This window comes from Mchenga conophoros, linkage group LG5 (assembly GCF_057382185.1).
Source record: "Mchenga conophoros isolate Kocher_MC1m ecotype Shallow Benthic linkage group LG5, M_conophoros_male_GT1.1, whole genome shotgun sequence".
Classification (NCBI taxonomy): domain Eukaryota; kingdom Metazoa; phylum Chordata; class Actinopteri; order Cichliformes; family Cichlidae; genus Mchenga; species Mchenga conophoros.
The window spans coordinates 10,298,660-10,326,309 of NC_140530.1; the positions used below are offsets into that span (position 1 = coordinate 10,298,660).

Genomic DNA, 27,650 nt, shown 5'->3' on the forward strand with positions numbered 1-27,650 from the left:
CTTGAATTCAGGGTCTTAACAGACTCTTGCCTTAACAGGTTATCGTGGCGATCGTGGCTCAAGAGTTGGGAGTTCGCCGGTTCGAGCCCCAGCTTGGACAGTCTCGGTTGTTGTGTCCTTGGGCAAGACACTTCACCCGTTGCCTACTGGTGGTGGTCAGAGAGCCCGGTGGCGCCAGTGTCCGGCAGCCTCTGTCAGTGCGCCCCAGGGTGGCTGTGGCTACAATGTAGCTTGCCATCACCAGTGTGTGAATGGGTGGATGACTGGTTGTGTAAAGTGCTTTGGAGTCCTTAGGGACTAGAAAAGCACTATACAAATACAGGCCATTTACCATTTATGTAAGAAACGCCTAATACTAGTGTATACATGTCTGTGTACTTTTTATGCTGAGCAGCAGGGCTGGGGTTGCTCGCTCAGTACTGGGGGGTGGCTGATAAGTTATCACTGAGGCCACAGACCCCAAACCATCCACCTGCTGCTGGCACCGCCACTCTAACACTCCCTGTCAGTTAGTCATTGAGGGCCACAGTGTCTCTTTAGGTGTCAAAGACAAACACACATATCACTGGAATCATCTGAAGGACCGGTAACTGGGTGCTGTATGTGAATAGGCACTGGGGTGTAGAAGAACAGTTTGGTTACAAAACCAGTGTGTCATGTTTGGGCCAAGTGAATCCTATCATGTTTCATAATCTGCGAGTACGCTCACAGAATGCTTCCCTCGAGACAAATCTATAAATTATCACCCATGTCGCCCACTGATTCGTGCACGCTTCACTGCAGACCTCGAGGAGAAATAAGATTTTCTTTTATGCATTTGGTTTCATCTCGGCGAGTACGGCCCTGTGAACATCTGGGCAAGTCACCTACTCATAACGCTGCATGACACGCACCACTGGGTGTATTGGTGATAAACCAAGTCTTTGACAGAATTTATCAATAGAAGCGTTTTTTGCTTGTTTTTTGTTCAACTCGCTTAACAAATCCACAGTAGAAAAAATAATATGAAAAATGTTTCCTCCTAGTGCAGCTTCATTCATTAGCAGCCAACCGTTACAATACATAACCCAACTGATTCCCCAAAGACCTTGATTATGGGAATAATTTGTGATAGTGCCCTGTGAAATTACGGAGCGAGATGAGGGTGGGTTTCTATTTGAATCCGTTTACAGCATCTACTCAAAGTTGACTCTAAACCACACTAAAGTGGACCAATCCGCAGTGCTCACCTCTGCAGGAGTTATCGTGAGCAAAACAAACACGAGACAAGTGCGGGGGGGAGGGGGAGACATGATCTTTTTCTTTTTAAAGGAATAAGATGATTTGGCAAGCACATCCATAATTTATACTCTTTTCCTCAACTGTCTGTATCTGCTGTTTATCTGCTGCAGCTGTCAGCTCTGCTCTGGGGAAATGGCAACAAATGACGGGGATAGATTAGCAACCACAGGCCTTCTCCAGTTCACTCACAAGGCCATCCGTTAGAGCCTTCTCTCTCCCGCTGCCTCACTGCTTGTCTCCTTTCCCATTCGTACTATCATTATATCATCCAGAGCTCGCAGAATAATCTTGTGAAAAGCTGTTCTAGCGTGGAAAGTGGGTGATTTAACTACTTGTTGTGGTGTGTGATCAGACAGATTAAACCCATTACTGGGAGAATTCACGTTCTCTGTGTCTTATTTGACTTTCTTGTGGGAAAAATACAAAAGGAAAAAACTGTGATGGAAGAGCTTGCAAACACTACAGCTGTCATGTCTGAAATTACTTGTAACTGAAAGCAGAGTAGCACAGCTTAGTTTTAAGAATGCTCCTTTTGGAATATGTGGTACATTAGCACCCCCATGTGGAGAAAGTGCAACACTGCTGTTAAGCGAGGCTGTGCAGGATGTAAAACTGTACACATCTTTACACTTCAAACTAGGACACAAAGACCTCCTTCCCCTGGGCCATTTGGACTGTAAAGCAATTCCACCCAACACCCCACCCACGCCACTGAATAACCCTCATCACTCAGGCCACTCACACATGGATTCTATACTCAGACATAGTCCATTGCACTACTTCCAAGCACTTTGCAACCCGTCCTCTAATGTGTCTTTTTAATGTGTGCCTTCCTCCTGTTTTGTTTAAACTCCTCTTGTCTGTTATTTATTCTTGTTGCCCTATTTTTATTCCATGCACAGTTGGTGTGGAGCACCCACTGACTCAATAACTGCCCAGAAGCATTAGCAGAATATCTTCCTTGCATGTATATCAGACCTTGGTATATATCTTTGTGTACATGTTGATATGGTGACAAAGACATGTGGATTTTATATTTTCAAGAAGATTTTAATGCACATTGTGTAAAAGAATACATCTCATTTAATTCCAGCTTTTAAGATACTTCATATGGAGTCACTTCATTTGATTTGTGGCAGAACAATAGCAGCACAAGTGAAAGGGGAGGTTTACAAGACAGTAGCGAGCACTGCTACGATGTATGGTTTATAGACGGTGGCACTGACACGAGAACAAGAACAAGGTGAAAGTGGCAGAGCTGGAGAAGTTAATGTCACAGTGACAGCTCAGTTAGTGGACTTGGTGAACAAAGTATGGTTAATATGGAGCTGCCAAGCAGAGGAAAAGAGGCAGACCACAGATGTAGTGAAGGGGGCTTGCATGGGGTTGATGTGACAAGACTGTGCTAAGAGTAGGGCAAAATGGCAGCAGATGATCCAATCTGATCCCTTAGAGGAACAGCCAAAAAACAAAACAAAAAAAAAAAAAAAAAAAAAAAAAAAAAAAAACACTGAATACAATCATGGATATGTAGCCTGTTGCACATGGATAATTTTAGATACTAGTGAGAGATGGAAAAAGTCAATTTCACATGCATGTCTCTGGACTGTTGGAGGAAGAGAACTCACAGGCCTCTGCTAGATCATAGATTTGATTTTTTTGGATAGCCTCTGCACTCCATACAGTTTACTCAGCAAAACCTTTCAAAACAGACTTAAAAACTCAAGAACAGTCAAAAGAAACTGAGAATTACACATTAAAGGGGGAATACAACATAGTCTCAGTCATACACGTTGTTCCCTGAATAATACAGGATAAAAAGAGAGAGAGAGAGAGCTTAGACTAGCTGAATCACTTTCACTGCCTTTTTAATTAGGTTCATTTAAAGCATTTGCCCTCTGAACAGGCAAATCAGCTACTAAACTGTTGTGCGTTTAAAAATAAAATAAAAACACATTGGTCAAAGCAAGGCGAGCAGGTGGTCTGCAACAGCTCACCAAGTTACACATTATGAAGCTTCTCACAGAATGACTTTGCCCACCCACTATGGTCACTGCACATGTGGACTGGGCTTCCATGTAAACATTAACCGCTTCCCTCCCTCGGTTTAGCATTCCACAGGGTGTTCAGTGACGGCAGAGAAGTAGCACCTTCACTGTTAATCTGTCATGAGCATGCCAACCAGCAGCCCTGTTACTAATGCCACTCCAACAAACAGCCATCTCTTCAGAGACTCCCCAGAGCTCCTAGTAGACATCCCTTTCCCAAATATCTCTGTAAAGCGGTCCTGGAAAAAAAAAAAAAAGATTAGACAGTGTTTTAAATGACTTTTTCCCCCCCTTTAAAAGCACAAAAGTTGCACACCTCATGTCAACTTCATCCCCTGCCGACTTACCCATCCTCCATTTCGTTGGATCCACAGACTAATGTGATCATCTAGATACGCAGTCATCCAGTCTGCAATGTCGGGTACCAGCTCACCCATATTGCTGTCAATACAGTCCAGACACATTGCAGAACCAAAGACAAACAGACCAATTATACGCCCCCAATTGATTCCATCCCTGAACAACTCATCCATCACACTCTCGAAGCATTGCTGGGCTGTGTCTGGCGTGATGTTGAGGTGCGAAGCAACGTCCCTAAAAGACTGTGTGAACAGAAAACCAAACTGCTCTCCTGAGTCTAGAAGAGCTGATTTTAAAGCCTCTATGCCATCGTACGCAGGCAGGGATTTGGCCAGGTCTCTCTCAGTCCTTTGGCCCACATTGGTTGGCCTCAGAAGGGAAGTTGGGTGATTCTTCTGAGACAGTTTATAGCTTATAAAGAACTCCACCAGCTCTCGGTTCCTGCACTGCATCTCCACTCTGAACCTCCTCTGCAGGGCCAGGCTAATCAAATGCCACGATCTCTCCTGCCAGTCATACCAGTGTATCATCTGGCACATTAGGCTTCACTTGGAGTGGTCACCTGGAAGCACAGACGGATATTGCAGTTAGCTTCATTCTTTTAAAAATTTAGCAACTCGTGCAACTGTGTTTTAGCATCCATCTCTATTGATCATGGTCTTTACTCTTCACCAATTGTAAAAAAGGTAAACTTATGTATGAGGACTGCAACTGCAACTGTGGCAGAAATTTGGAAAATAACGTTTTATGCGAGCTAACCGCAGCTAACTAGTAGTTTTTCAAGCTTAGCCCTGAACTGTTCACCAGCATTACTTCTATACCAGAGCCTCTGAATGCCAGCTAACCATCGTTGACAGCTCCAGCTAGGAAGTCGCACGCTTGGATTCTACCAGTTTTAGCTTCACGTGCTAACCAGCTGCCACACACTCCGCATGAAACGCAGCAAAATTAGAAAAAAACTAAATCAATAAACAACTAAAAATTCTATTTAAGCCGTGAACATGCGGCGCCTCCACTCACCATTATACCTAGAGCTGCCAAAACCTTGTTCTCCGTTTGAGAAAGCAGCTATGAAGTTTTAAAAACTACTGCTGCGAATACTCCAGATAAACGCACCTTTCTGAAGCGTCACACTTTGTGGCCTGGGTAGCGATGCACGCTGGCGGTTGGACAGTTGTACGGTAGCAGCAGCCAGGAGTCCCACCCACTCATACAAAGCGACCAATCAAATAAGGAGACATTCCGGAAATTAGGAAGTCGCTGAAATTTCATTTAAAAACATGCAGCTGCATCTGTTGTGACACTGACACTCAGTAAATTATACGGAGTGGCACTTTACCTGGTGAGTTAAATGTTCGTGTTTAATGAATAGGGGCCTCTTATTGTAAAGTCTTCTCATTTTGGAGCACTGGGCAACTTATAAACAAATGTGTCATGTTAGAAAAAAACAGTATGCCCTAACGCCCTAACGCTATCATGGAAGAGAAAGTGCGACTTCTGGTTGCCCAAAATGCCTTAAATTTACATTTATATACATACCTGTGCTCTCACTCTTAGAAACTGTTATTAAGTTTAAAAAAAAAACATTTTCTGCAGAAATACCTTTAAGCAGCTAATTTCACCTGGTCCAAAAGCTTAATAGCACAGAAAGAGCGGCAATAAACTTTCTTATTAATCAAACACCTTTATTAAAATGTGTCCATAAGGAATTAACATATCCTACATTTTCTAAATGTTAAACAGTATGGTGCAGTTCTTTGTCACAGTTGGGGGAAAAATATGCAAATAGTTCAGTTTACATATTTCTTATATGGTGTGACAGCAAACCAGTGAGTGATACAGATGTGCATGAAGAAACTAACAAGGAGCAATGGCTAAAAATATATACACAACACTACCTACATAATGCTGTTTATTTCGTTTCAACACTGTTCAGAAAAAAAAAATCAGCTGCTGATTTAGTGACCCACACATTCTGGTCTACTATTTGTAACTGTTGAGTCATCTTTGTTTTAATACACCCCTTTACTACTCAACCAAGGCACACTGCAAGGCTTGCATTCCCATCTTGCAAAGAAATCTCCGTCTCTCTAGAAGCATTATCTGCAGGTTTTGTTTCTTCAGTCATGTTTAATGGTTCCTTGGATTGGAAACTCTCGTGCGCATTTACATCGATATCTCCATTCTCAGTGGGTCTGTCATCTGTGTTTGTTTCACTGTCAGAGTCTATGGAAATAGTCTCTGTGCACGTACTAAGTTTTAAGGTACAATTTAGTGTCTCACTGTGTTTGTTTTGGTCCGTCTTTGGAGTACGACAACTGATGCCTACGGCCTTCTTAGCAGAGGTACCAACAATTTTGCTTTCCTCAAAATTCAAGTTATGCTTAACTTTCTTTAGAGCTTGCATGTCAAAGCCGAGCAGCACCGACACCTTCTTGGTCTTGCAGTTTCTCACGCACGTGCTTTGCTTGGTTGCAAAGTGTGTAGCGATGTCGGATTTCCACAGCCACAGACTCGCCGACAGCTTGTCCTCTTCAGAAGAAGAAAGGTACGGTCGCCGGTTGAAGTAGGCAGTCAGGAAATTTTTCCTGGCCTCATAAGTCTTGTGTTCATAGCTTCTAGGATCCAGAGCAAGCCCATCAGATTCAGCCTTCTTTCCAAAGATGGTGGAAGTCGTCTTAGCATCCTTGGCCAGCTTTATCCTCTTGGAGTTAGACATAGCCTGTGTTGATGGCTGCCTCTTAAGATAGCCAGCCCCAGAGGAGTTAAGTGTCAAGCCAGGTTTAAAGTTTTGGGTTGCTTGGTTCCTACCAACAGCCCTGCACTGCACAAGATGCAACGTAATTGTGGAAGCCACCATGTTGCTGGTGTACACCCCTAAGCAATGAATGCACTTGTACGTCATCTTTTTCTCAACTGGATGTATTGTTTGAAGGACTTGATGCCGTTCTCTCAGATGCATGGCCAAAGCATCGGAGATAGGCCCTTTGAGAATGGTGAAACACAGCGGACACACAGTCTTCCCAATCTCACTTGTTTGCATTAGTGAAGGGATACTTCCTGCAAGATGTTCACTTTTCTTATCGGTCCCTCTAGGATCAGGTAGTTTGACAAGATGTGGAAGACTATTCTGAACAGGCGTCGACTGATCTTGACCATTGATGGGTTCCTTCATGTTAAAAGTAAGAACAGCAAGCTGTACATTACTGGACTTCTCTTGTTTAATGGTGAGGTCAAAGGTTAGAGGCGATGCACCAGGGGGTCCAATAAACTCCTCAGGGTGTGCCTGAGCTGTATGCTCCATAATTTTCTCAACATTGTGGAAAGCAGAGTGACACTGTGGACAGGTTAAGCCATGGATTAGCATGTGATTTAGCAGTGTATCACTGGGCAGGTAGCGGTTACAAAGCAAACATTTGCTGGTAAAGTTGTGGATTTTCATGATGTACTTGGCAAGCGCCCACACTTTTTTCGCCTTGTGTGCATTCTCAAAATGAGCACTGTATAAGTTTTCAGGAAAAAGCTCATTGCAAACTGTACATATCTTCCACTTCTGTGTTTGGGCTGTGTTTACACCAGTACCAGCATTTTCAACTGCTGTACTGTTCCTCTGTACTGGAACAGTGGCACGCACCTGACTGCCTATAATGGGAGACTGACTTTTAATAACCGGGCCTACTGGCTTTAAATAGCCAATTACTTGCTGTGCATTTGGTTCAGGTCTAAGTGTTTGAGGTCTACTGACAACTAGAGGAGGCTTCTGTGACATGACTGGTAAAGACTGAGGCTTGGAGACGATAATGTTAGCATGTCCAATCATGGTTGTTACTTGGGCACCAATGCGCTCATGGTACTCAATAACATGCTGGACCAGAGCCTCATAGGTACGAGTGGTAAACTGGCATCTTTTACAGAGGATGTTGTTGCCAACAACAGAACTAGCACCATTTTTCACAGATGACTCAGAAACCATACCAAGATATGGTGAGACAATATGCTGAAAATGTTCCCTGTAGATGTGCCTTCTCACCACATTGTATAGCGTGTCCCGAAATGTGCATTTTTTGCAGAAATACATTGCTTTCTCCACACCGTTTCCCTGTTTGTATCTATCAAGATAAGCTTTCCCCAGCGCAGCTCCCTGTGAGCTTCCATAATTGTGCCGAGTTGAATTGGGTATGTGAAATATTTTAACATGCGTCTCCAAAGTTCTCTTGCTTGCAGTAAACGTGCAGTATGGACAGTTGAGCAGGATTTTACTGTCCAAGAGTTTCCTGTGCACATTACGGAAGTGATTCTTGTAGCCTGAGTAGAATTTGGAAGAAAATGGACACTCTGTGCAGCAAAATGGCTTTGATCTGTATTCCTAAAAAAAAAATGTAAAAAAAAATGATCAAAAAAAAAAAAACAACAACAAAAACTTTGCATTAAGAAAAATATGCACATTAGTGCATGATAATGTGAGCAAGTCTTTCAGATAGGATAAAATCTTACCTGTGTTTTAGAGTATGATGGATCCCAGGCGCAGATATCAAGGCAAAGCGTGCCCTTCACAAACTGCTCATTAGGGCAAAACTCTTTGAACTCCTGCAAAAAATTTAAAATATTAAAGACCAACTCCAATGGAAATAAGTTTTTAACATTGTTACCATGTCTGTATAGTATTTGTATATGCAAGTCTTGGTTTTAAATTTGTATGCGTCCCCTCTAATCCCCCTTTTTTGTTTGGGTTTGATAAAGGGTAATATGTTTCTGATTTTTTTCCCCCCCCTTTATTCTTATGGGGACTGGTACTGAATTTCCCTTTGTCAAGCCAGAGCACTAGTGAGTGTATTTGTGAAAGGCAAACACAAAGAGGTTAGGGATTAGACTGCAAATTCATTCTCTGCAAACTACACTAGGCAAAGCTGTGGAAATGTATCCACACCTTTGGAGTCTGTCATTTTAAAGCTTGATGAGGCTGTTTCTAAAGACACACACACACACACACACACATATGTATAGAGAGAGAGAGAACAAATTTGTTATCCTTATTACGTCCACCGATGATTAGGTGCCAATCAAAACTGCCTTAAAATCGTCACGTTGGTTTAAAACAAACACACTTACACCTTACTGAAAACCATCTTTGGGCAAGTGAGTGGTCTTTGGTCCATCAATGCTACCTTTATGTTATTCAAAGTTCTTATCCATCACATGCAGCTCAAAACACACTTGCTCACCTCTGCTGCCTCCTTGCAGAACTCAAGTCCAATGTCACCGAGTGCTTTTTTCACTTGTTTCCTGGCTCTCCTGATTCTTGTAAGATTGTTCACCGGGAGCTGATACATTATCTCCTGGCAGACAGATATGAATTCTTCATTATAACCTCAGGTACATTTATAACCTGTATCACATTATCCGGACTCACTAAGAGACAACACGCCCTTTCAGCACGTGTCTCCCTCTAGTACAGCGTGTTTATTATGATGGCATTGTGTGTTTCAGAGCTTCAGGGGTCCGGCACTGTTTCTATGGTGACGCTTCACTACAACCTTGTTTCTGATTGAGTGGTGGGTTTGATCAGAAAGCCTAACAACAGAACAGGTCCACGGCTTCTATTGTTCACCATGCACAGAGCTTTCGGGAATTACAGTTTTACAATACGTGTTAGCTTTGTGGGCTAGCGTTACAGTGTTAGCCAGATTTAGCAATGCCTACTGAGCACAAACACTAGCGTTGCATAGCTGCTTTCTTTCCCTTTCTTTCCACTTTCATTGACTATATTTAAAGTTTTACTCACCTTGCAATAAGCCAGAAGAGTAACTTTACAGGGGTTATCTCACGACATTAATGGCTAAAATAAAAAACAGAGGGGCTGGCGGGACATGCAGATTGGCGGTGATGCTCCCCTCAACGCCGGTGCTCAGCAGCTCCACAGTTAGCTAGCCAAGCTATCTAGTTAGCTCGTTCATCTGCACCGCAGAGCTGCTAGCTGGGGGACGAGTGACAAAACACAGCGGTAGAATTGTGCACAGCTCATGAAAATAGTACACTTCGAAAATGGGAACCTCCAGGGCCACCTATACTCCTCCAGTTCTCTGATTTTCTTGCACCGGAGGTCAGGCCAGCTTGCTGGCTAACGCGTTGATCAACTCTCAAACCAAAATGGCGACTACAAAAAGACGGAAGTCGTAGTCGCTGGGCTGGATTGACTGACCTGATTGTGCCGATTTCCCCCCTCAAATTCATGAAAACAATCTAGGCAGTTTAGAACACTTTCCATGATGCAAGTCAGATAAACAGTTTAACAAGTGCATTTTTTAAGTTCCCCCCAAAATGAGCACATATCAAACGTAATTGCTGATTTTTTTTATTATTATTATTTTATATTTTTTTGCAGATGCAGTATTTCTATTCAAAGAGAGAGCCAGACTTTGATAATATAGCTACTGTCATTCCAGTGGTTCCATAACTTCCAGTACAACAGTGCGAGGTCCTGTCATCACCAGTCTGGTTACTGTCCTGTAGTCCAGGTAAAGAACACACTGTCCATTTACCTGGCACACAAACTGCCGCACCTAAAAATAAATAAATAAATACATAAAATATATATATATATATATTTTTTTAAAGTTATGGATCCAAGATAAGTATCTTTTTCAGTTTGTTTCAGCTATTTAACCTTAACTCCAGCAGCTGCTGCAGGGCTTCCAGGGTCAACAGCCTGCATATAACAAGGAGCCATGCCTCTGACAACAAAGCCCCAGCCCAGGGCGTCTCCTATCACCTGCAATCTCAATCAGATAAAATACACCTTAGACTTTAATCTAAGAAGAAGAAGAAAAACACAACTTTATTAATGTGTTAAGCTTGTTTTGACTTTTTGACTTTTAGCCTTTAGGGGACTGTTGCTCAGGTATGCTAAATTGGTGCTATTAAATCCAATCAGAAATCTAAGTAATAATTTATACGTATAATTTTCATAACTCACCGTCAACACTTTCTTGATAAAGGGTGCACCAGGTTCCAATAATTCTTCACAAGTAACTTTTCTTTTAAGGACTGTGAAACCAATTAAAAGATTATGTCTATGTGCTTTCACAAACAAGCCTCATTACAGTAATATTTAAACTTTGATGATACTATGAAACATTTAACAGTTGAATATAAATAACAAAACACTCGCCTGATTTAGGATTGCATCGTACTGCTGAGTGTGACAACAGCTGAAGAGGTGGAAATCCAGCAGAGTGAAACTGAAGGGAACTCAAGCTACTTCGACGAACACCGGTAATCTGTTTGGAGTCTTTGTTTGAGCTCACTATTAGATATTAGTGGCGATGTCAGAATTCATAAAAAAAAAAACAAGGTGTATGTTGTGAAAATTGCAAGAGTTTCCTTTTATTTCATGTTTACTCAGTAATTAATTAATTTATTACCACTGAATGCACGGTTGCATTCCTTGGATGAGTTTCTGCGTAGAAGAAAGGGACTCTCAGAATTGTTGTCCTCTTGTGTTGATGCCATCACAGCTTCATCATTAACCTGCTCATTTTCAGTTAACAGCTCAGACAGGCGCCAACGCCGGCGGAAATTGATGCAGAACTGGTAGAGTAGCCCACTGTCAAAGAAATCATGCTTTTGTCCCACTGCGGGAGTTGGGGAGAGAGCAAAAAGCAGCAGTCTTAGTATAAATGGTATCTATGCAGTGTGTATTTTTACTTTTGATTGCAAGAGTCCCAGATGGCAAGCCCACCACTGACAGCTGTACATCAAAGGGCAAATGAAAACTCCCCTCACCGTGCTGAATGATGCCATGCTCCTGCAATGCACGGCACAACTCCAGTCCCTGTCGCCGGCTATCTGCCTCTCCATTCTGAATGAGATAGTCAATCAACTGGCAGCCAGGAAAGGAGCGCTTATAAGTAACACCATGCTCCTCTCTCAGCTGCAGAATGGAGTTCTTGTCTGCTATAAGTCTATAAGAGAAAACAAAACAGAATCAGATTTAAAATAGCATGCAGTTGAGGAAAAACCTGGATGAGATACACCTTTATTGAGGTCTTTCAATTCTAAGATTAAGCTGATCTGTCTCAGACCAGAAAACTTGAAGCACAAACAGACCAGCTCTTACTGCTCATATAGTTGTTGTCCTCGCATGAAGATTTTCACCTCTGTGTTAAAGGGAAATGTGCCATCATCCTTGCGGAAACGGTACAGCAGTTTGGCATCCTTGAATTCTGCCCTCTTGTCACAGACTGAGAGAAAGGCAGTTTTAAATATAAGTCGTGAAAGCAACATGAGGACTTAGCTTCAGGTAAAGAAGAGGAATTAATTTCAGCTAAAGAAGGGAGAGCTTCTTTAGCTGAAGCGCTTGCTGGTGCTTCCTTCTTACCGTGGTGTAAAATGTTATGGTCCATGAGGTGCTGCATGAGGCTGGCAGCTGTTGCTCGATCTGCAGCTTCCTTGTGGCTCACAAGCCAGTCTATAAGCTCGTGTGCCACAAAGCAGTTAGGGTAGGTGCGAAAGTGGTAGCGTCGATCCTTAATCAGTTTTCCATCGTGAAGTCTGAGCCTTAAAGTGGCGTTTAAATCAGCCGTGAGCCTTAAAACTGACATCAGTCATCTACCTGACCTGCAGAGTAGAATTTGCCGACATCGTCAGCGAATCTGTTTCGTCTTACCTGAGCTGTTCTCCTGCGATCATGACTTCAGCCTTGTGTTGCCTGGCCATGGCCTTTAACCTAATGCTGCTCGTTCGCTCCATGCTTCTTATAACTGGACACAAGAATGAGTGAATCTGACTTTTAGAAATGGCCGTCATGTTTACCGAAACACACAGAACCCCATTGTCATGTGGGAGCAATGTTGTGTATACAGAAATGACAAAGACGTTTGTTTTTTTTCTGTTTTGTTTCATTCAGTGCTACAGATATTAGTTTTTCATTTGGGTGTTTGGGTAAAACATCCTGCTCCAATTCTGAAGTACTTGAATTTAAATTATTTTCAGAGAAACACGGGGCTGTTTGCTTGAGTGATGCTTGATGTGTCCACCTAGGTTGTGTTTTCTATAACTGAAATCAAATTGTGTTGTTGTTTTTGTTTTAGTGTGTCATTCCTGAAATACTGGTAACATAAAACTGAAAAATACATCTATAAGTTACAGTTTCTTGAGCAACATCGTTCTTTTAGAGGTCACCTTACAGTTATCTCACAAAACAGGAAACTAGAAAAACACGCTTCGTATGTTGGTATATAGCCTAGCCTTCATCTCAAATAAAACAGCTGTTTTTAAAGATTCAGGTCAATATCAATGTATGCATCAAAATATGTGTTCTCAGATACAGATAAAGTGGAGTTTCTAGGGCTATGATATTGTGTTGAAGTGTAAACTTGATGTTGCAGTGCCTAGAAATTCTGCTTTTTCTTTGACTTGACTGTTTTGATACATGCTTGTTATGGCAAAAGAACCGAAGTGCCAGCTTGTGACGTGCACTTAGGCTGTGAGCATCCTATCATTAGCACAAGCTATACCACAAAGCATCACCCCGGTCTTCTGGCGTGAATCCTGTTATGTGTCCCTGAGAAATTTTTGCTCAGTCACACTGTCTCCTCTCTTCCTCTCTTCCCAGCAAGTCGAACTCGCTGAAACAATGCCTGGCCGTTCTCAGGCAGCAATTTCTATTGGTTTTGGCTTGAGTCTTTTTACCTTGTCAGTAAAGCATTCACTATCATTGGAGTAAGCGCTGCCTGAGAGGGTCAGCTCAGGGCAGGAACATTACTTAACCCTTCGATATCCTGTGCATTTGTGCTTTAACTCTGGTTAGCCTGGTATCTGTTATGTCAGAGCTGCTGCTGAGCTGCTGACTTCTGGTGGGATCCCTCAGGAACTTCTTTGTGATGAGGCTTTGCATCTGTAATACAGTCATATTCCCTAAAGATGTAGTTTGGTTAATTAAAATGGAAAATATATATGTATATATTTTAAAGTAGCAGTACCATTGTTTTATGCATCTAAAATGTATTTGGCCTTAAAAAATAAGCGGTGAAGACTGAACAAATATATATTTGTACATTAAAATGTGAGCTTCACAATTTAAATCTAATAACAGGAAAAGCAACAAAGCAGTGAATATACCATATCCCTATGAAAGCCACTGCAGTGTAGGCAGTTGGCCACAAGATATCAGTATTCACCTGGGTATACCAAGGAGCACAGCAATCACAGTAGGGTCAAATGAATTTTCTAACAGCATCCTGTTGTTTTCTTAATGAATAATGACGTATAAATAACCATAAATTCCTAAATTACCACAAACCAATTTGCAGCAAATTGTGACTGATGGAAAATAAATGTATGGTTCTATTATAGTTCACAACCGATATTAGTTTTTAATAGACAAATTCATTGCCGTATATTTATTCAAAATCCTTGAAATCATATCCTTATCGTTCAGACGATTATGTTTTGTTTTTATGGGTTTTTGTTTTTTTGTTCTCATGGCTCCAATTCACTTTGGTGCATAATTTTTCCTGTGGGGTGAATTGGCAATATGCGAAATAGAGGGCGGATAAAACAATAAAAATAAAGAAATTAAACACAAAAGACACTACAGAATGGAGTTTGCGCCTCTGAGCAGACCTTTATAGGCTTTGGTCAAGTGACAATCACGAACAGATCGTGTGGACTCGCTCGTAGAAGCTTTTATGCAAATCTTCCCTTTTTCATTGGAGAGCAGGGTGGAGGTGTAGTCTGAAAGCCGTGACATCACACAATGCAGCTTTATGAAGAAAGTGCGCTTCTCCTGAAAAGGCAGAGTTGCGTCCAGTCTGTTGGCATCACCGGACTTTTAAGTTCCTAAAGCCAAACAAGCTGCGCGGTGCGACGTCGCAATTCAACGTAAAGTTGAAAAAGGCGCTCTCCTGTTTTTTGCTGTGATTTATTTTTCACGAGTGGTGTTTTCCCCCTTTGTGATCGAAAGTTTGGAAATACTTCATTTTTAAAAAAAATTATTATTCGGGTTTTATTTTTGGGCTGTTTTTGTTTTTGTTTTTTTTACAAGTGACTGCGATTTCACTGGCTGCATGAAATATCAGTGGACATTTGGAGCTCTTTAAAGAGACCGGCTTTCCATTTACCATGACGACTGAGGCGCATTCACACTTGGGACTGCAGAAACCACCCATGGATTTCGTCAGCGACTATGACTTGATGAAGTTCGGCGTGAAGAAGGAGACGATGCAGGGGCTGGATCGCTCTTTCCATAGACCAGACTCCGTCTCCTCCACTCCTGGCAGCACACCTTGCAACTCTGTGCCTTCATCGCCAAATCTCAATCCTAACGACCACAGAAACAACGTCGAAAACAGCCAGTTCTGGATACCCAACAACGGGGGTTATCCTCAGCAAATGTACCCTCAGGCTTTTGGCCTGACACCCGAAGACGCGATGGAGGCCCTCATCGGAGCCACAGCGCAGCAGGGACACCCATCTGCGCCCCACGGCCACAATCCGCCACCTTTCCCGGCTGATTACGATGGCTACGGCCACCTAAACGAGCCTGTCCAGCACTACCCGGGTCTTCCGGGTCACTCGGACATGCAAGGTATGCCCAACAGCCACTGCCAAGACCCATATCTCAAAGATGACATGGGGTGCGCATCCCCTGAGTCGCCGGAGGCCCAGCAGGTCCTCGGTGCGCACCACCATCTCCAGCAACACAACCGCCACGACAGGCGATCCAACGCCGAGATGCACTTCTCAGACGATCAGCTGGTGTCCATGTCAGTCAGAGAGCTCAATCGGCTTCTCAGAGGCCTAAGCAAGGACGAGGTGATGCGTCTGAAGCAGAAACGCCGGACCCTGAAAAACAGGGGTTACGCGCAGTCCTGCCGCTACAAGCGCGTGCAACAGAAACACATTCTGGAGCACGAGAAGACGAACCTGCTGTCGCAGGTCGAGCAGCTGAAACATGAACTCAACAGGCTGATCCGCGAGAGGGACGCATATAAACTTAAATGTGAAAAACTGTCCGGTGCAAACTGTTACCACGAAACAGGGTCTACCAGCGACAACCCATCCTCACCAGAGTATTTAATGTGAGTTTGTAGATTTTCTGCAGAACTGAATCTTTTCCATGTATGAGGGGTGGCATGTTGGCCACCTGGTCGCCTTGCTCCTTACCAAATAACTCCACGGATTTATCAAGTTTAAAAAAAAAATCTCGGGCATAAAGGACACGACTCAACTTATTGTAATAGATGCAACTAGGCAACAAATAATGAATGGAAATTTGCGAATAAGCATGCATGCAGGACATGTATGAGATGTCTTTATTTTATACAGACATATCTGTATTTTGTCTCAGAGGACGTACTTGAAATCAGAGGATATTTGCTTTGAATAATTATGCAACCATATTGTTTTGCTTCACTTATTGTTTGATCTTCATTTTGGTGATTTTGCTTTGCTTTGCTTTTTGTAGCCAGGATTATATTTCGTGTTCATCCTTTCTTTATATAGAAAACATCTAATGTTAGAAAGCACACGTCTATTGTTTTTATGAAGCTGATTCTGCTGGACAGATGTGTTCCTTATTTGCTTTTCTTTTCAATGTAATACACAGTTATGCAAATAATTATGCAGATTTTCATCTACAATGTTTGTTTGTTGGGTTTTTTTTAAATTCATCTACTATGGATCAATAAACCTATTGTGACATTTTAAAATCGTGTCTCATCTTCTCACGAGTAAATGTTTTACCCGCGTGAAACATTTACTTCCACTTGCACATTTGTCATCGTGGCTTGCTGTAGTTTTTGGAGACATCCAAACACATTAATAATCATATACACAACATAAAAGCAAAAAAGAAAAAAAAGAAGAAGATAAATACTAGAAAAAAAACCAAAGTCTACTATTTGTACATGCTACATAAAATAAGGGTATCACAGTATTTCAGCTAGTGCATAGTGTGTATAAATATGAAAGTAATTTGGTTCATTTGCAACTGAAAGACTATAAGCACATAAACAAAAATCTAAATTAGAGCAAAGTTCACTTTCCTCATCATAATATTCCTATTTTCTTATTCTTCCAAAAAACAAATAAGAACAAAGTGTATTAGTTAGTTTCGGCGGATGAAATGAGGAGTGGCTTTCTCTCGTTCCCTGACCTTTGCCCATCATGGAGTACTGCTTCCTGTGGGACCCCAGCATGTGAAAGCACAGGGCGCTAACTAGCCGGGGCTGTGGGGCACAGATAAAATGGAGTGGAAATCAGGCTTCCCTTCTCCTCTCTTCCTCGGACAAACACCTCTGCATTCATTAACAGAGGAAAAGAGAAACAACAACCACGGCACACTGCTCCGCGCTCTCTTGGCCAGCTTCAACAACTTGGTGTTTTGTTTTGTTTTAAATTTAAATCATTAGGAGAATTTCCTAATGAGGAATTTCCTAATCTTAAACTGATCATTCTCAGTTTAAGATTACAACAATATTTGAATGAGCGTGTAGTTCCAAGGCCAGGGTAATAATCTGTGATAAGTGGTTACATTGTAAATTGAGTTTATAACCTCTGTGATTACCTCTGCACAGAATATCTTGGAGAGTGTTTCAGTGTCAGACGAGACTTTGTTACCGTCCTCCCTTTCAGTGAGAGTTTGGACTGGCAGGTGGCTCACTTTAGTCTGGAAACCAGATTGTCTTTTCATGTGTGACCCCCACCAACAGTTTTGACCTCACCCCTCTGTTAAAGCAAAGCAGGCCTGAAGTCACAGCACAGGTGCAAAAGCACTTTCTATCTGAAAACAGGCCTAATCACAAGAGCTCAGGATATCTAGACGGCTGCGGTGTTGAATCCTAATAAAAAGGGTTAATCTGTGGCTGTCATTTGTAAAAATGAGCCTATATTTGTGAACAATAAACAAACATGTATGCATGAACACTTCACCTATTCAGATAGCTGCTCTCGAAAAACAGAGAAAATAAAATAATTGAATGAGTTGATTTGTTTCAAATCACTGATCAAGTGAGTGATTAAAATCACATAAAAATTATTAAAAAAATTATATAAAATTTAGATTTTTCAGTGTGTAACTGCATAGTTGCGGTAGTGGAGATTTTTTATTTTTTTTTGGTGCAATGCTCTTGTGATAATGTACACTTGCATGTTCTTCACACTGCGCACACTTATGCCTCTCACAAAAATGTGGTTTTTAGAGGAGAGTGCTTTGTTATCGGTTGTGTGTTTGCGCACTTGCGTACATCACACGTGGATTTCCAAGCAACAGTGGAATAATACAGTAGAAGTGTTGGTGAGGAAAGCGGTTTGTGGTACTGTGTGACAGTGCGCAGGGTGCCATTGTAGAAACGATTAGCCAGCTCTTTTCCCTCGCATGTGATAGGCTGTTGGGGCCTGATGTGGGAGCCTCGCGCTCCACCACCACCACCGCCGCCGCCACCCCCTCCTCTCCCCTCCACTCACCCCTCCCTGCCACCAACACCCTGAGCCCACAGCGCCTGAGGCTGGCTACTGAGTCAGCAGGAGGGAAAGGTGTCTGCACGGCTGTGGCATCAGAACAAGAGAGAAAGCAAATAGCAAGAGAATGATGAAGAGCAGTGAAAACGGCTTAGAACAGACATGCTTGCATTTTTTAAAAACAGCGAGAAGGAATGGCTGCAAGATGAATGATAAAGCATGCTAAAGAGGAAGCATAATCATGCCTATAATTTTAAAAAAAATCTCTACTGCAGAGGGCTTAGTTTTTACACACACACGTTATTTCATAGAGTTTAATGAGACGCTCTGTCTTAATTTAACCAGAACACACTTTTACACACACACAGAGAACCTGAAGGAATGGTGTGCAGTGGAAACACTCGGACGGATTCATCATAAGCAGTTGAATGTGGTGCCAACCTCTTGCCTGAGTGCTAGGGTTTGCCAAGACTTGGCTGTGTCTCAGACAGCGGACACAGACAGTGGAATGCTGCAGCTACTCACCATTGTGTGCATGGGAGAGGCACAGGAATGCAGGCTGCCAGGCTTCATACACTAACACAGCCAGAGGCCTCGAGCCATGAGGGAAGACCCAGCCAAAAAGACCCCACAGTTGAACATCACTTATCACTTCCATCTGTGATATTATACCCATTCTCCTCTTGACAGTGTTACTTTGATCCAGCTCAACTGATTCTGGTGCAGCGTGACTCTTTCAACACTCAGTATCTTGTCGGGGTGGCTTCTGACTTAATGCAACAAAGCCGCTCAGAGATTAGATACCAAATGGATGTTTTGCTCAAATCAAGTCACAATCATTTGATCAACTGAGCAAATGTTTAAACACTGTTGATCAATCAGTGAATTCTACCTTTACAGTAATGATTTTCGCTAATCTTCCGTAGCTAAATGTCAGCTGGCCAGACGCTTGACCTCTGACCCCTCACCCCCAAATAACAAACCAGTTCCAGCCTGAGCCAGTTTTTTCACGGTTGTTTTGCAATAGCAAAGCCTCATACTGAGCGATCGTCGCTAAGAGCGACTTCACGTGAAGTGCAGAGCAAAGGCTGGGATGGAGGACAGGATGGACGACGGGCTTCCTCTTTCACTTCCTATATGAGGGTCCAGTCAAGTGACTCTCTGTGAGAGTGTTAGCCTGTGTGTCTCAGGAAAACGCAACTTCGATGGCTGTGGTTTCCGCTCAGGATGTCCAGTCGTTACTGCGCACAGTTGTGACACTGTGAATCATGCAGCGATCACACACGCACACAGGCATCTCCATGGACATAGCACACATAGAGACATGCGTATGCAAATCCAGGACTTTGCGTGTGCGTGCGCCTTCTTGCTCTCTCACACACACTTTTTAAAAATAAAATCATGTGATTGTGACGATCTTTTTTTTTTTTTTTGGTCAGAAGTATATTGTCGTGGCTGCTGATTACAACAGCAGTTTCACCCCCCCCCCCTGTTGCCACATCCTGAATGATTCCAGTGTAATTATGATTGTACTACTGGTAATGACTAAAGTTATCACATGATGGCCTCTGAAGGATTCAACAGAGTGGATTAATATGTAGCCCCAGGAACATAATAAAGCGGTCTTATTGGCGTAATAAGGAATCTGGCTTCCTGGGGACGTTGTGTCCAACGTGTTTGTGCATGAACTCTTGGGGATCTGATAGGAAGGCCCTCTGATAAAGTGCTTGTCACGTTCCAGTGGACACCACTGAGAGAAGTCAGACAAAGTCCTGTCACATTACAGACGGTGGACTTTGGTTACAGAGCAAAGGTGATGCACTGTATGTAATAATTATACAGGTTCCTCCCAGCATGACAGAACCATTATAAAACAGCCTGAGCTTGAGGGTTCACTGTAGTGCACAACAGGGGGGGTAAATTAACTCTGCAGTTGATGTTAAAATTACTAATCATTTTACTTGCATGGTTAGAATTCCACATGTTAACTTTCCTTCCTTTCATGGATACGCATGGTTTCATGAAGGTCGAAGAGAAGAGAAGAGAAGAGAAGAGAAGAGTCTTTCCCTTTCAATCCCTGCAAGGATTTCCTGTTCTGTTTTATGGGGGTCATACAGCTGGCAGGCGCCCTCCTGTTTCTGTCCATAATGATGACAGGCATCCATTAGTGCACAGTAGAAACACGAGTCACCGAGGTTAAGTCAGCCCCCCCCCCACGACAGCCTCTTCCCTTTCCACTGCGCCTGGACCCCAGTACACTACCTACCTATCTAGGGAAGATAATTGTAGCTCACAGTTGCTGTTGACAAAGCTTTGCTGATTAAGGGTCAACTGTTGCTCAGACACCAGTATGTTTAGCACAACCTGGAAAGCGGGTCCAGCCCCTGGGGACGTTATTGGGTCTCTGGTCTATAACATACTTGCATCCGGGAAAAGTAAAGGGGTCACTCTGGTTTTTGGGAAGAGCCCAGCAGATGAGAAAATAAACACTTCTGGCTGTTGTTAGGAAATGAAAGACAAGAAACTGCTTTTTTTTTTTAGTGGGGGTGTTAAAGAGAGCAGGAGTTTCATGGTCTTGACCTCATATTTTACATTGTGCTTAGAGGAATGAGATGAAGAAAAATAAACAGTTCAAAATATATCCTTTAGAAAAATAACTAATAACTGTGAAGTTTAGCTGAATCTTTAGAGCTTTCAGAAATTACAGCTGTCACTGCACATGTATAATTCGACACCCTTCTTCATAAGTTTCTGTGGGTGTTGCTGACATGAGAGTATGGCTGTAGTGTCATACATTTGGTGAAGTCTAAGAGGCCTCCCTGGAATTGGGTGTGTCACTCTCCCACTAATGTGTCACGTTATCATCTCCCTTGTGTCAAAACTCTTCCTTCGTGTTTCACAGAAGGCCTTTGGCTGAGCTTAAAGTCATATTGTTTTCCCCTCTGGCTGATTTTAGCACCGCTGTCTGCATTATATGCAGCTGGAGGACTTGGCAGAGAACTGTTCACACACCCACTCTTTGATTCTTTGGCCATCTTTGTCATCATGTTCGATGTGACGCCTCAGCTAAAATAACTGAGGAACAACCAACTGTGTGCTGTGGTTGGAGTGTCAAGGAGAAAAGCTTGTTATTGGGCAACCCAGAGCTTATAAGGGATCTATTTAAGGGGCTGCAGGCCTTTATCCTACAGTGAACCCATGTACTTGTTTGCTCTGTTTGTGGCCAAGATACAGGAAGTACTTTGTTCTGGCTTCTGTAATAGCAGAGAGAGAAAACCCAACTTCTCAAAAAGAAAAGAAAGAAAGAAAGGTTACAAGAAAACAACAAAGTCGACTGGGCGTGTGATAACAATTCCCACTGAATTTAAGATATATTGCACTCGCAATAAAGCGTTCGAGGCTGCCAGCAGTCACGTCAGTCTAACAAATCTGGTTGTCTTTCACCGCGATGGCTGCAAGCAGAAGTAAAAATTGCATGATGAAAAGTAATGAATGCAGACAATGCATGCAAAAAATATAACTTTATGGCGTTAAACCTCCAGTAACAGTTTTTGTTGGTGTTTTTGCACCAAAGCACAGTGTGAAAACAGCAGGGCCACGTTACCTGCTTTAGATCAACATATCAAACTTATTAGTTAACAGATCCAACTGATACAGGGCTTCATTTGGAGCTTTGGGTTTTACAATCAAGCATATATTCACTCACTATGTTTGTTTCTACAAAATATACACCTGAGAATAGTTGACGTGTTTAAGTTTGGACCAAAGTGGTGGTCTGACTTTGAGATACTTTAAGAAAAAATATTGATTACAGCAGCCTTAAGAGCTTTTGTGAAACTGTCCAAGGGGCATGTGTATTCAAAACTTTCTCAAGCTATATCTCTTATTATTGATTATTATGAAATGCAACTGATTTCCACTGCCTTTAAAAGGCAAACAAGAGCTTGGAAGGCACTGACGTATAGTCGCAAATCATTTTTAGAAACGCAGCAAACCAGCGAAAAAGAATCGAATGCGATTAGTGTAAAGGAACACACCGCCCACACGTGGCTGCACAGTATCCTGCAGCACCTCCGAGCTGTAGACAGTGGGAGTTTGTGCCCTCTGACATGTAAACCCTGAAAACCTCAGCCTGCGCTGGCTGAGAAACACTGAACTGTCCAATTTTTCTGGGCATCCCCCCACCTGCCAGCCTCACATAAGCTTACGCCGTCTTCTTGAGAACAGATCTAACATCACAAAATCAGACAAATGAGTGAAAACGATACTGCTGCAGATAATCAGGCTGAAAACTTCAAAGCCAAGAGAGACAAAAAAAAAAGTGTTTCTGTGTCTCTGTGCTGCACTGCATCTGGAGTGAGTGTGTCAGCATGAAGTCTCTTTTTTTACAGGCAAGGTCAAAAGGTCATCGTAAGTCTGTGAGTGACAGCAGTAATGGTGAGTGGGGCTATATTTAAATCCCGTGGAGAGGGACAGCCTTGACTTACGCGTGGACCCTGCTCATCATTTTTTTCCACACAAATCTGAAACTGCTTCTTTTATGTCAAGCTGGCTTAAATGAAACCATCAACATTGTCGCAATGACAAATATTTTGAGATGTTGACTGTGTAATCATTCTCAGAACTATTACTGGTTGCCTCTGAATTAAAGGGGAACCAAATGTTACAAAATGTTCAAAGTAAATTCGTTTTTAGGTCCACTGATTTTCAGAGTAGGTTGAGAAATAGCTGTCTCACTATGGATTTTACTGGCCTGTGTGTGACAAAGTGGACTCTGCCTTTAAAGATTTATTTGTAATGCCCTGCTGAGGAGTCCGGTAGCTTTGTTGTCTCAATGGATCTGAAGGCTGAATGTGTTGATTTGTTTTGGTGAAGACAAACTGTGGTTGAACAGTAGAAGCAGTGGAAAACACGGGCATTGGGCTTTCCCACAGAATTGGCGGAGAAGACTTTGAAATAGGAGTGGCTTCTTGAAGCTTTGACAAACCCTGATTACCTGATAAATCTGTCAGAAGCCGCAGCCCCTCTATAAGAACCTGTTTTTTTAAATTATGTGCTAGTAAAACAGATCTTTAAAGGACTAATCCTTCAATCCAGAGTCAGTGTTTCATCAGCAGAATACACCTCGAGTGGTTGAATCAACGAGTGCTTCCCAAATGTGTCACATAAATGAGATTAATGAAAAACGTGTGCAGAACGACGGCGTGTTGTTGCCCTTTCAGACTAGTTTACCCCCCGGGGCTACGTTGACACGCACACGCATAGCTATCTGTGCTGCTATCTCTTTACAGTACATCTGTGTCAGCAGTGGGCTGAGGCAGGAGCATGAGAAATGGAGGCGAGCTCAGTCCTCAGTCCCACAGATAGGGGTTGTGTACTTAACTGTAAACAGTTTCTGTGTGTGTGTGTGTGTTTGTCTCTGTTTCTATCTGTTTTCATCACCTCTGGAAAGGTGGCATGACAAGTCTTCCCACAGGAGCAGCAACAGCCGAGAGTTGCCACCCCGCACCTTCCTCCTATCTCCACCTCACTTGATGACATGGGCTTTATCACATCTGCATCTGCTGGGCCAGTTAGTCTTTCCCCTTTGTTTAAGGATTAAGAGATGTTGCTGAACCCAGCATAGAAAGACAAATTGGGAGCTTTCTGACATCCAAGTGGCACCGATGTTTTCCTCTGTGAATAGGCTGGATTTTAGAGTCCAGCAATTATTCAGAATCTAGTTAACAGTGTGCAGAAGATCTCTCTCTTCTCTTGACTGAATCACCTCTTTGATGGCTGCGATGGACTCCCTCTCAGTCCTCAATATGGAAATGTCTTCTTTTACTCTTTAACTGCATTAAATGATGTGTCCTGTATGGCCTCTAGCTGCTGGGGAATGAAGTGGTTTGTTAGATCAACATTGAGAAAGCTGCTGAAATTTTAACTCCTAGCATAATAAACAAGAGCACGAGTCCTCCGTGATATTTCCTGCCAACTTAAAGCCAGGATGGAATAAATCTGATCCTGTTTTACTTTAGCAAAACTCCAAAACTATTTCACAAAAGCACCGACAGCATCAAAGAGGTGACGCCTTCGCTCCATATTGAGCCACTGTTACACAGAGAAGTTGACCTTGCCTTTGGCCTTTTGGCTGTCTGACAAAGCAGTCCCCATGCTGTAGTGCAGTACGGCTGTCCTCTAAATGAAAGTAGCTGAGAGGCGAAGGGCAAAGAGGCCTATGGAATATCAATGTGCGATGCTCTCAATTAAGATTAAAGCTTCGAATGGAATCCTATGGAGCCGCTTCCCTAAGAAATGCTTGACATTTTACCCTTGCTGACTCGGGATAAAAAAAAAAGAAAAAAAAAGTGTCCTGCGCCACCAGTACCACCACCACCGCTAACTAGCTGCCCCTCCTCGGATACGGCGCGCCTTTTGCTGAATTCATTCTGTAGATATTGACTTAGGCTGCAGTCACACTTCTGAGAAATAAGTGAAATGGATCATCTTACTGCCAGTGGATGATAAGAATACTGAAATATGAAAAAGCGTCTGGATCAGCAAAATGACAAACCACGGGGGGAAATATGAGGCAGTCATGATAAACCCTTAGAGACAAATTCCCTACAGCTAGACGTGGAAATGAGGCAAGGAAAGAGCGGGGCAGCGAGGGGAAAGGAGAAAAGAAAATATCCAACATTTTAATGGATGTTCAAAACAGAGCTTCATTAATTTAAAATACATATATCCTCTCTGCCAAAAGCACGGGCAGGCTGCACGTAGATGGCTTTTATCCACACAAAACGGCAGCTGTAAGATTTGCTCAGTAAGATCTGACCTCAGTCTGATTTATTACAGGAGAAACTCGCCCAGTGAAAAAAATACATCACACTGTCTTCATTTTGCATATTTTTAGCCACTAAATATTCCTTATTTACAGGAAGCGGTGCATTGAGAAGAGCTGTGTCCCTTTTTCATTAATGCAACGTTTGAGATTGACTTTGCATTTTATTAAGATTCAGCAGATGCCTTTTCTGGGCTTCTTAGAACGTGCTGCACATTTCCGGGTAATTTACAGAGCATGATGTGTGTTGTTTGCATCTGATCTTGTAGATTTATGCTGATTACCATGATGTTTACGGTGCGCGGATCTGCCAGTATCATTACATCCGAGCTATGTAAGCATTTGTGTTTCTGTTTGATGACACTGGAAAAATACAGCGCCTTACATGGCCGTCAAATCCGAGACTTTGAATGAATAAGAGATACGTATCGGCTAAATTTTTTGGGACATATTTTTAGAACTCCTGGTGGATCTAAGCTATTGTGCATGTGTGTATAAGGTTGATCTAATATTTTAGAGCTGAAACTAAGAGAACGGGGACTGATTATGAATACAGTGTATAAAATATGATCAAAATGGAGCCTATCTTGTAAACTCCACCCTTGATAAACAGAATTCCACATCACGCTCCAACTCTGCAGTTAACTGAATCAATGCAATTCCACTTGTGCTGATCTTGCAGACTGAGGCCCTTCCCCCATCCCCCCTCTCTCTCTCTCTTTCCCTCTCTTGCTCAGTCTCTCTCTCTCTCTCTCCATCTCTCTCTCACACACACACACACACACACACACACTTCTGTCTCCCTCCCCACGCAGGTCTACCCATCGTAACACATTAGCAGCAGAAGCCATCACACAATCAAGACAAGGCAGTGCATGAGACGTCAGGCCAATTTGTTTCCTTCTCAGAGCTACATCACATTAGGAGGGTGGCTATACCCTTGAGCTAAATCCAAGTTCACACAGAGGGAGCGTGCTGCCGGACAGGAGGGCAGCGATGTCAGCACTTTTCAGACGGCTGCTGACATGTATCCAGCAGACTGACATGTATGAGGGGGAAAAAAGCTTGATAGTTTGAAATATGGCCTTTTGGATGTTTCTCTGTTTTTTTGTAAGCTTTTGGTGGTGTTTCCTGAGGCCTGGGAGAGAAGGAGTGCACAGTCAGAATATTTCAACAAAATAAAAATTGCCTTTAGCCAGAGGTCAGGGTGTCAAATGAAGCTGTCAGGTGAGTAAAAGGAGATGATATCAGGACATCACAGGCCTAAACACATCTGATTGGACTTCGTTCTTCGTGCTCTCGCTGGATCAGAAGACAAATGTAACTCGGAGAGGCCAGTCAATAGTTCAATTATCTGCTGTCTGTATTGGTTAATTAAACATATAACGGGCCACCTAAGGACTAATGATAGCCATCCCATTACCCATAAAGCTGAAGGATTGGGTAGAACCACCACTTGACCCCGGGCTGGATTGACTGGCCTCGGGTACGGGGTCAGAGTGTATCTAACCGTTACTGCTGTGACACTCCTTTGCCTCACTCGGTCCCCATCATATGTCTCAGGAAGTGGCTCACAGCTCTGCCAAAAAACAGTTGGAAGGGGAAAAAATGCAATTACTGCAAGATTATCATACTGCTTCCGTTTGACTTTTCTGACTGAATTCATGAATATATATGAATCCATCTTGCATCTCAATCTGAACCCACCACCCCCCCACATACACACACACACACACACACTCACATCCATGTTTGGCTGGTGGCATTTTCTTTGTTTCTTCAAAGTATGTTTTTGCAGGAAGATTAAAGAGTTACCTTGAAAAAAGAAAGTAGGAACCGTCAAAACTCTCAGCAGGCTGTTCTTGGTGTAAAAGAATAATCCCCCTAAAATTACATTACATTTCTGGGAACTTTAATGCAGAGTGCTTTGGGAAAGATGTGTTTTTCCCCAAATATTGCTGTTGTCAGGCGAAAACATGTCATTAAAAAATAAACAGCTTGTTTTTGGTTTTGCCCAACTGAAATCTTTTTTTTATCTCTAAACTTTTTTTAAAATTTATTTAATTATCTAATTTAGTAATTATCTAATTATTGGTAATCTTTGTTCAAAGTGTGGTGCAGTCAAATATTATTACAGCTGAGCAACAGATCATTGCAACTAATATCCTGTAAAACAAATCAACATATATGACAAAATATACAAAAATGTGTTATTTGTCAGATAATGAACATCTGGATGCTTAAAAGCATATCTATCAATACAATTACTGATTCAAAAATGGAGCATTTTGGACATTTTTCACCTGCCGTCTTAGAAGCAATATATTCCCTGTGCTTTTTAATCATGACACTCTTTTGTTATATTTCTAATTTGCATTTTAAAACATTTTTTCAACTGGCTTTTATACCTGTGTTAAATAAGCAGCTATATGATGAAGAACAAGCCAATCAGCTCCAATCAGATAGGTGAAGTGAAAAAGATTATCTATTTATCAAAGCTGTAAATATACATAAATGTTAGACAGACACATGAAGTTCAAAAATAATAAATTCTTGAATAAATTCATGGAAGCAGCAAGAAGTGGCTTTAAATGGGCCAAAATGAGACTAAGGACGCTAAGTTATATGTTGGCATACAGACGCAGTACCTGCTAACGGTGTACCCATGGGGTCTG

The 27,650-nt window shown here is 42.4% G+C and overlaps 4 protein-coding genes across 6 annotated transcripts; 1 reads left to right on the top strand and 3 right to left on the bottom strand.

The window, feature by feature from the left end:
• Window positions 1–3,132: 3,132 nt before the first annotated feature.
• Window positions 3,133–4,906, bottom strand: LOC146573785 (bcl-2-like protein 1). 2 transcript variants are annotated; one of them, XM_085273174.1, is made up of 3 exons: window positions 4,806–4,906; window positions 3,677–4,251; window positions 3,133–3,568 (listed from the first exon to the last, which is right to left on the bottom strand). In XM_085273174.1, the coding sequence occupies exons 2-3, from the start codon at window positions 4,226–4,228 to the stop codon at window positions 3,440–3,442; spliced, it is 681 nt and encodes a 226-aa protein (XP_085129300.1). In that variant the 5' UTR covers window positions 4,229–4,251; window positions 4,806–4,906; the 3' UTR covers window positions 3,133–3,439. The 2 variants fall into 2 exon arrangements, with proteins under 2 accessions (XP_085129300.1, XP_085129299.1); XM_085273173.1 differs by having other exon boundaries at window positions 4,710–4,860.
• A 447-nt stretch (window positions 4,907–5,353) lies between these two features.
• On the bottom strand, window positions 5,354–9,833 carry adnpa (activity-dependent neuroprotector homeobox a). Of its 2 annotated transcripts, none has more exons than XM_085273171.1 (4): window positions 9,472–9,833; window positions 8,912–9,022; window positions 8,184–8,276; window positions 5,354–8,055 (listed from the first exon to the last, which is right to left on the bottom strand). In XM_085273171.1, the coding sequence occupies exons 2-4, from the start codon at window positions 9,017–9,019 to the stop codon at window positions 5,722–5,724; spliced, it is 2,535 nt and encodes an 844-aa protein (XP_085129297.1). In that variant the 5' UTR covers window positions 9,020–9,022; window positions 9,472–9,833; the 3' UTR covers window positions 5,354–5,721. The 2 variants fall into 2 exon arrangements, with proteins under 2 accessions (XP_085129297.1, XP_085129296.1); XM_085273170.1 differs by having other exon boundaries at window positions 8,912–9,025; window positions 9,472–9,832.
• Window positions 9,834–9,948: 115 nt separating this feature from the next.
• On the bottom strand, window positions 9,949–16,963 carry LOC146573787 (DEP domain-containing mTOR-interacting protein). The gene is made up of 10 exons (XM_085273175.1): window positions 16,846–16,963; window positions 12,355–12,448; window positions 12,067–12,245; window positions 11,806–11,929; window positions 11,472–11,650; window positions 11,111–11,320; window positions 10,858–10,992; window positions 10,663–10,733; window positions 10,354–10,458; window positions 9,949–10,249 (listed from the first exon to the last, which is right to left on the bottom strand). Exons 1-10 carry the CDS (start codon window positions 16,886–16,888, stop codon window positions 10,124–10,126), a joined length of 1,266 nt encoding a protein of 421 aa, XP_085129301.1. The 5' UTR covers window positions 16,889–16,963; the 3' UTR covers window positions 9,949–10,123.
• On the top strand, window positions 14,472–16,399 carry mafbb (v-maf avian musculoaponeurotic fibrosarcoma oncogene homolog Bb). The gene has a single exon (XM_085273172.1). It carries the CDS (start codon window positions 14,811–14,813, stop codon window positions 15,771–15,773), a length of 963 nt encoding a protein of 320 aa, XP_085129298.1. The 5' UTR covers window positions 14,472–14,810; the 3' UTR covers window positions 15,774–16,399.
• Window positions 16,964–27,650: the final 10,687 nt, after the last annotated feature.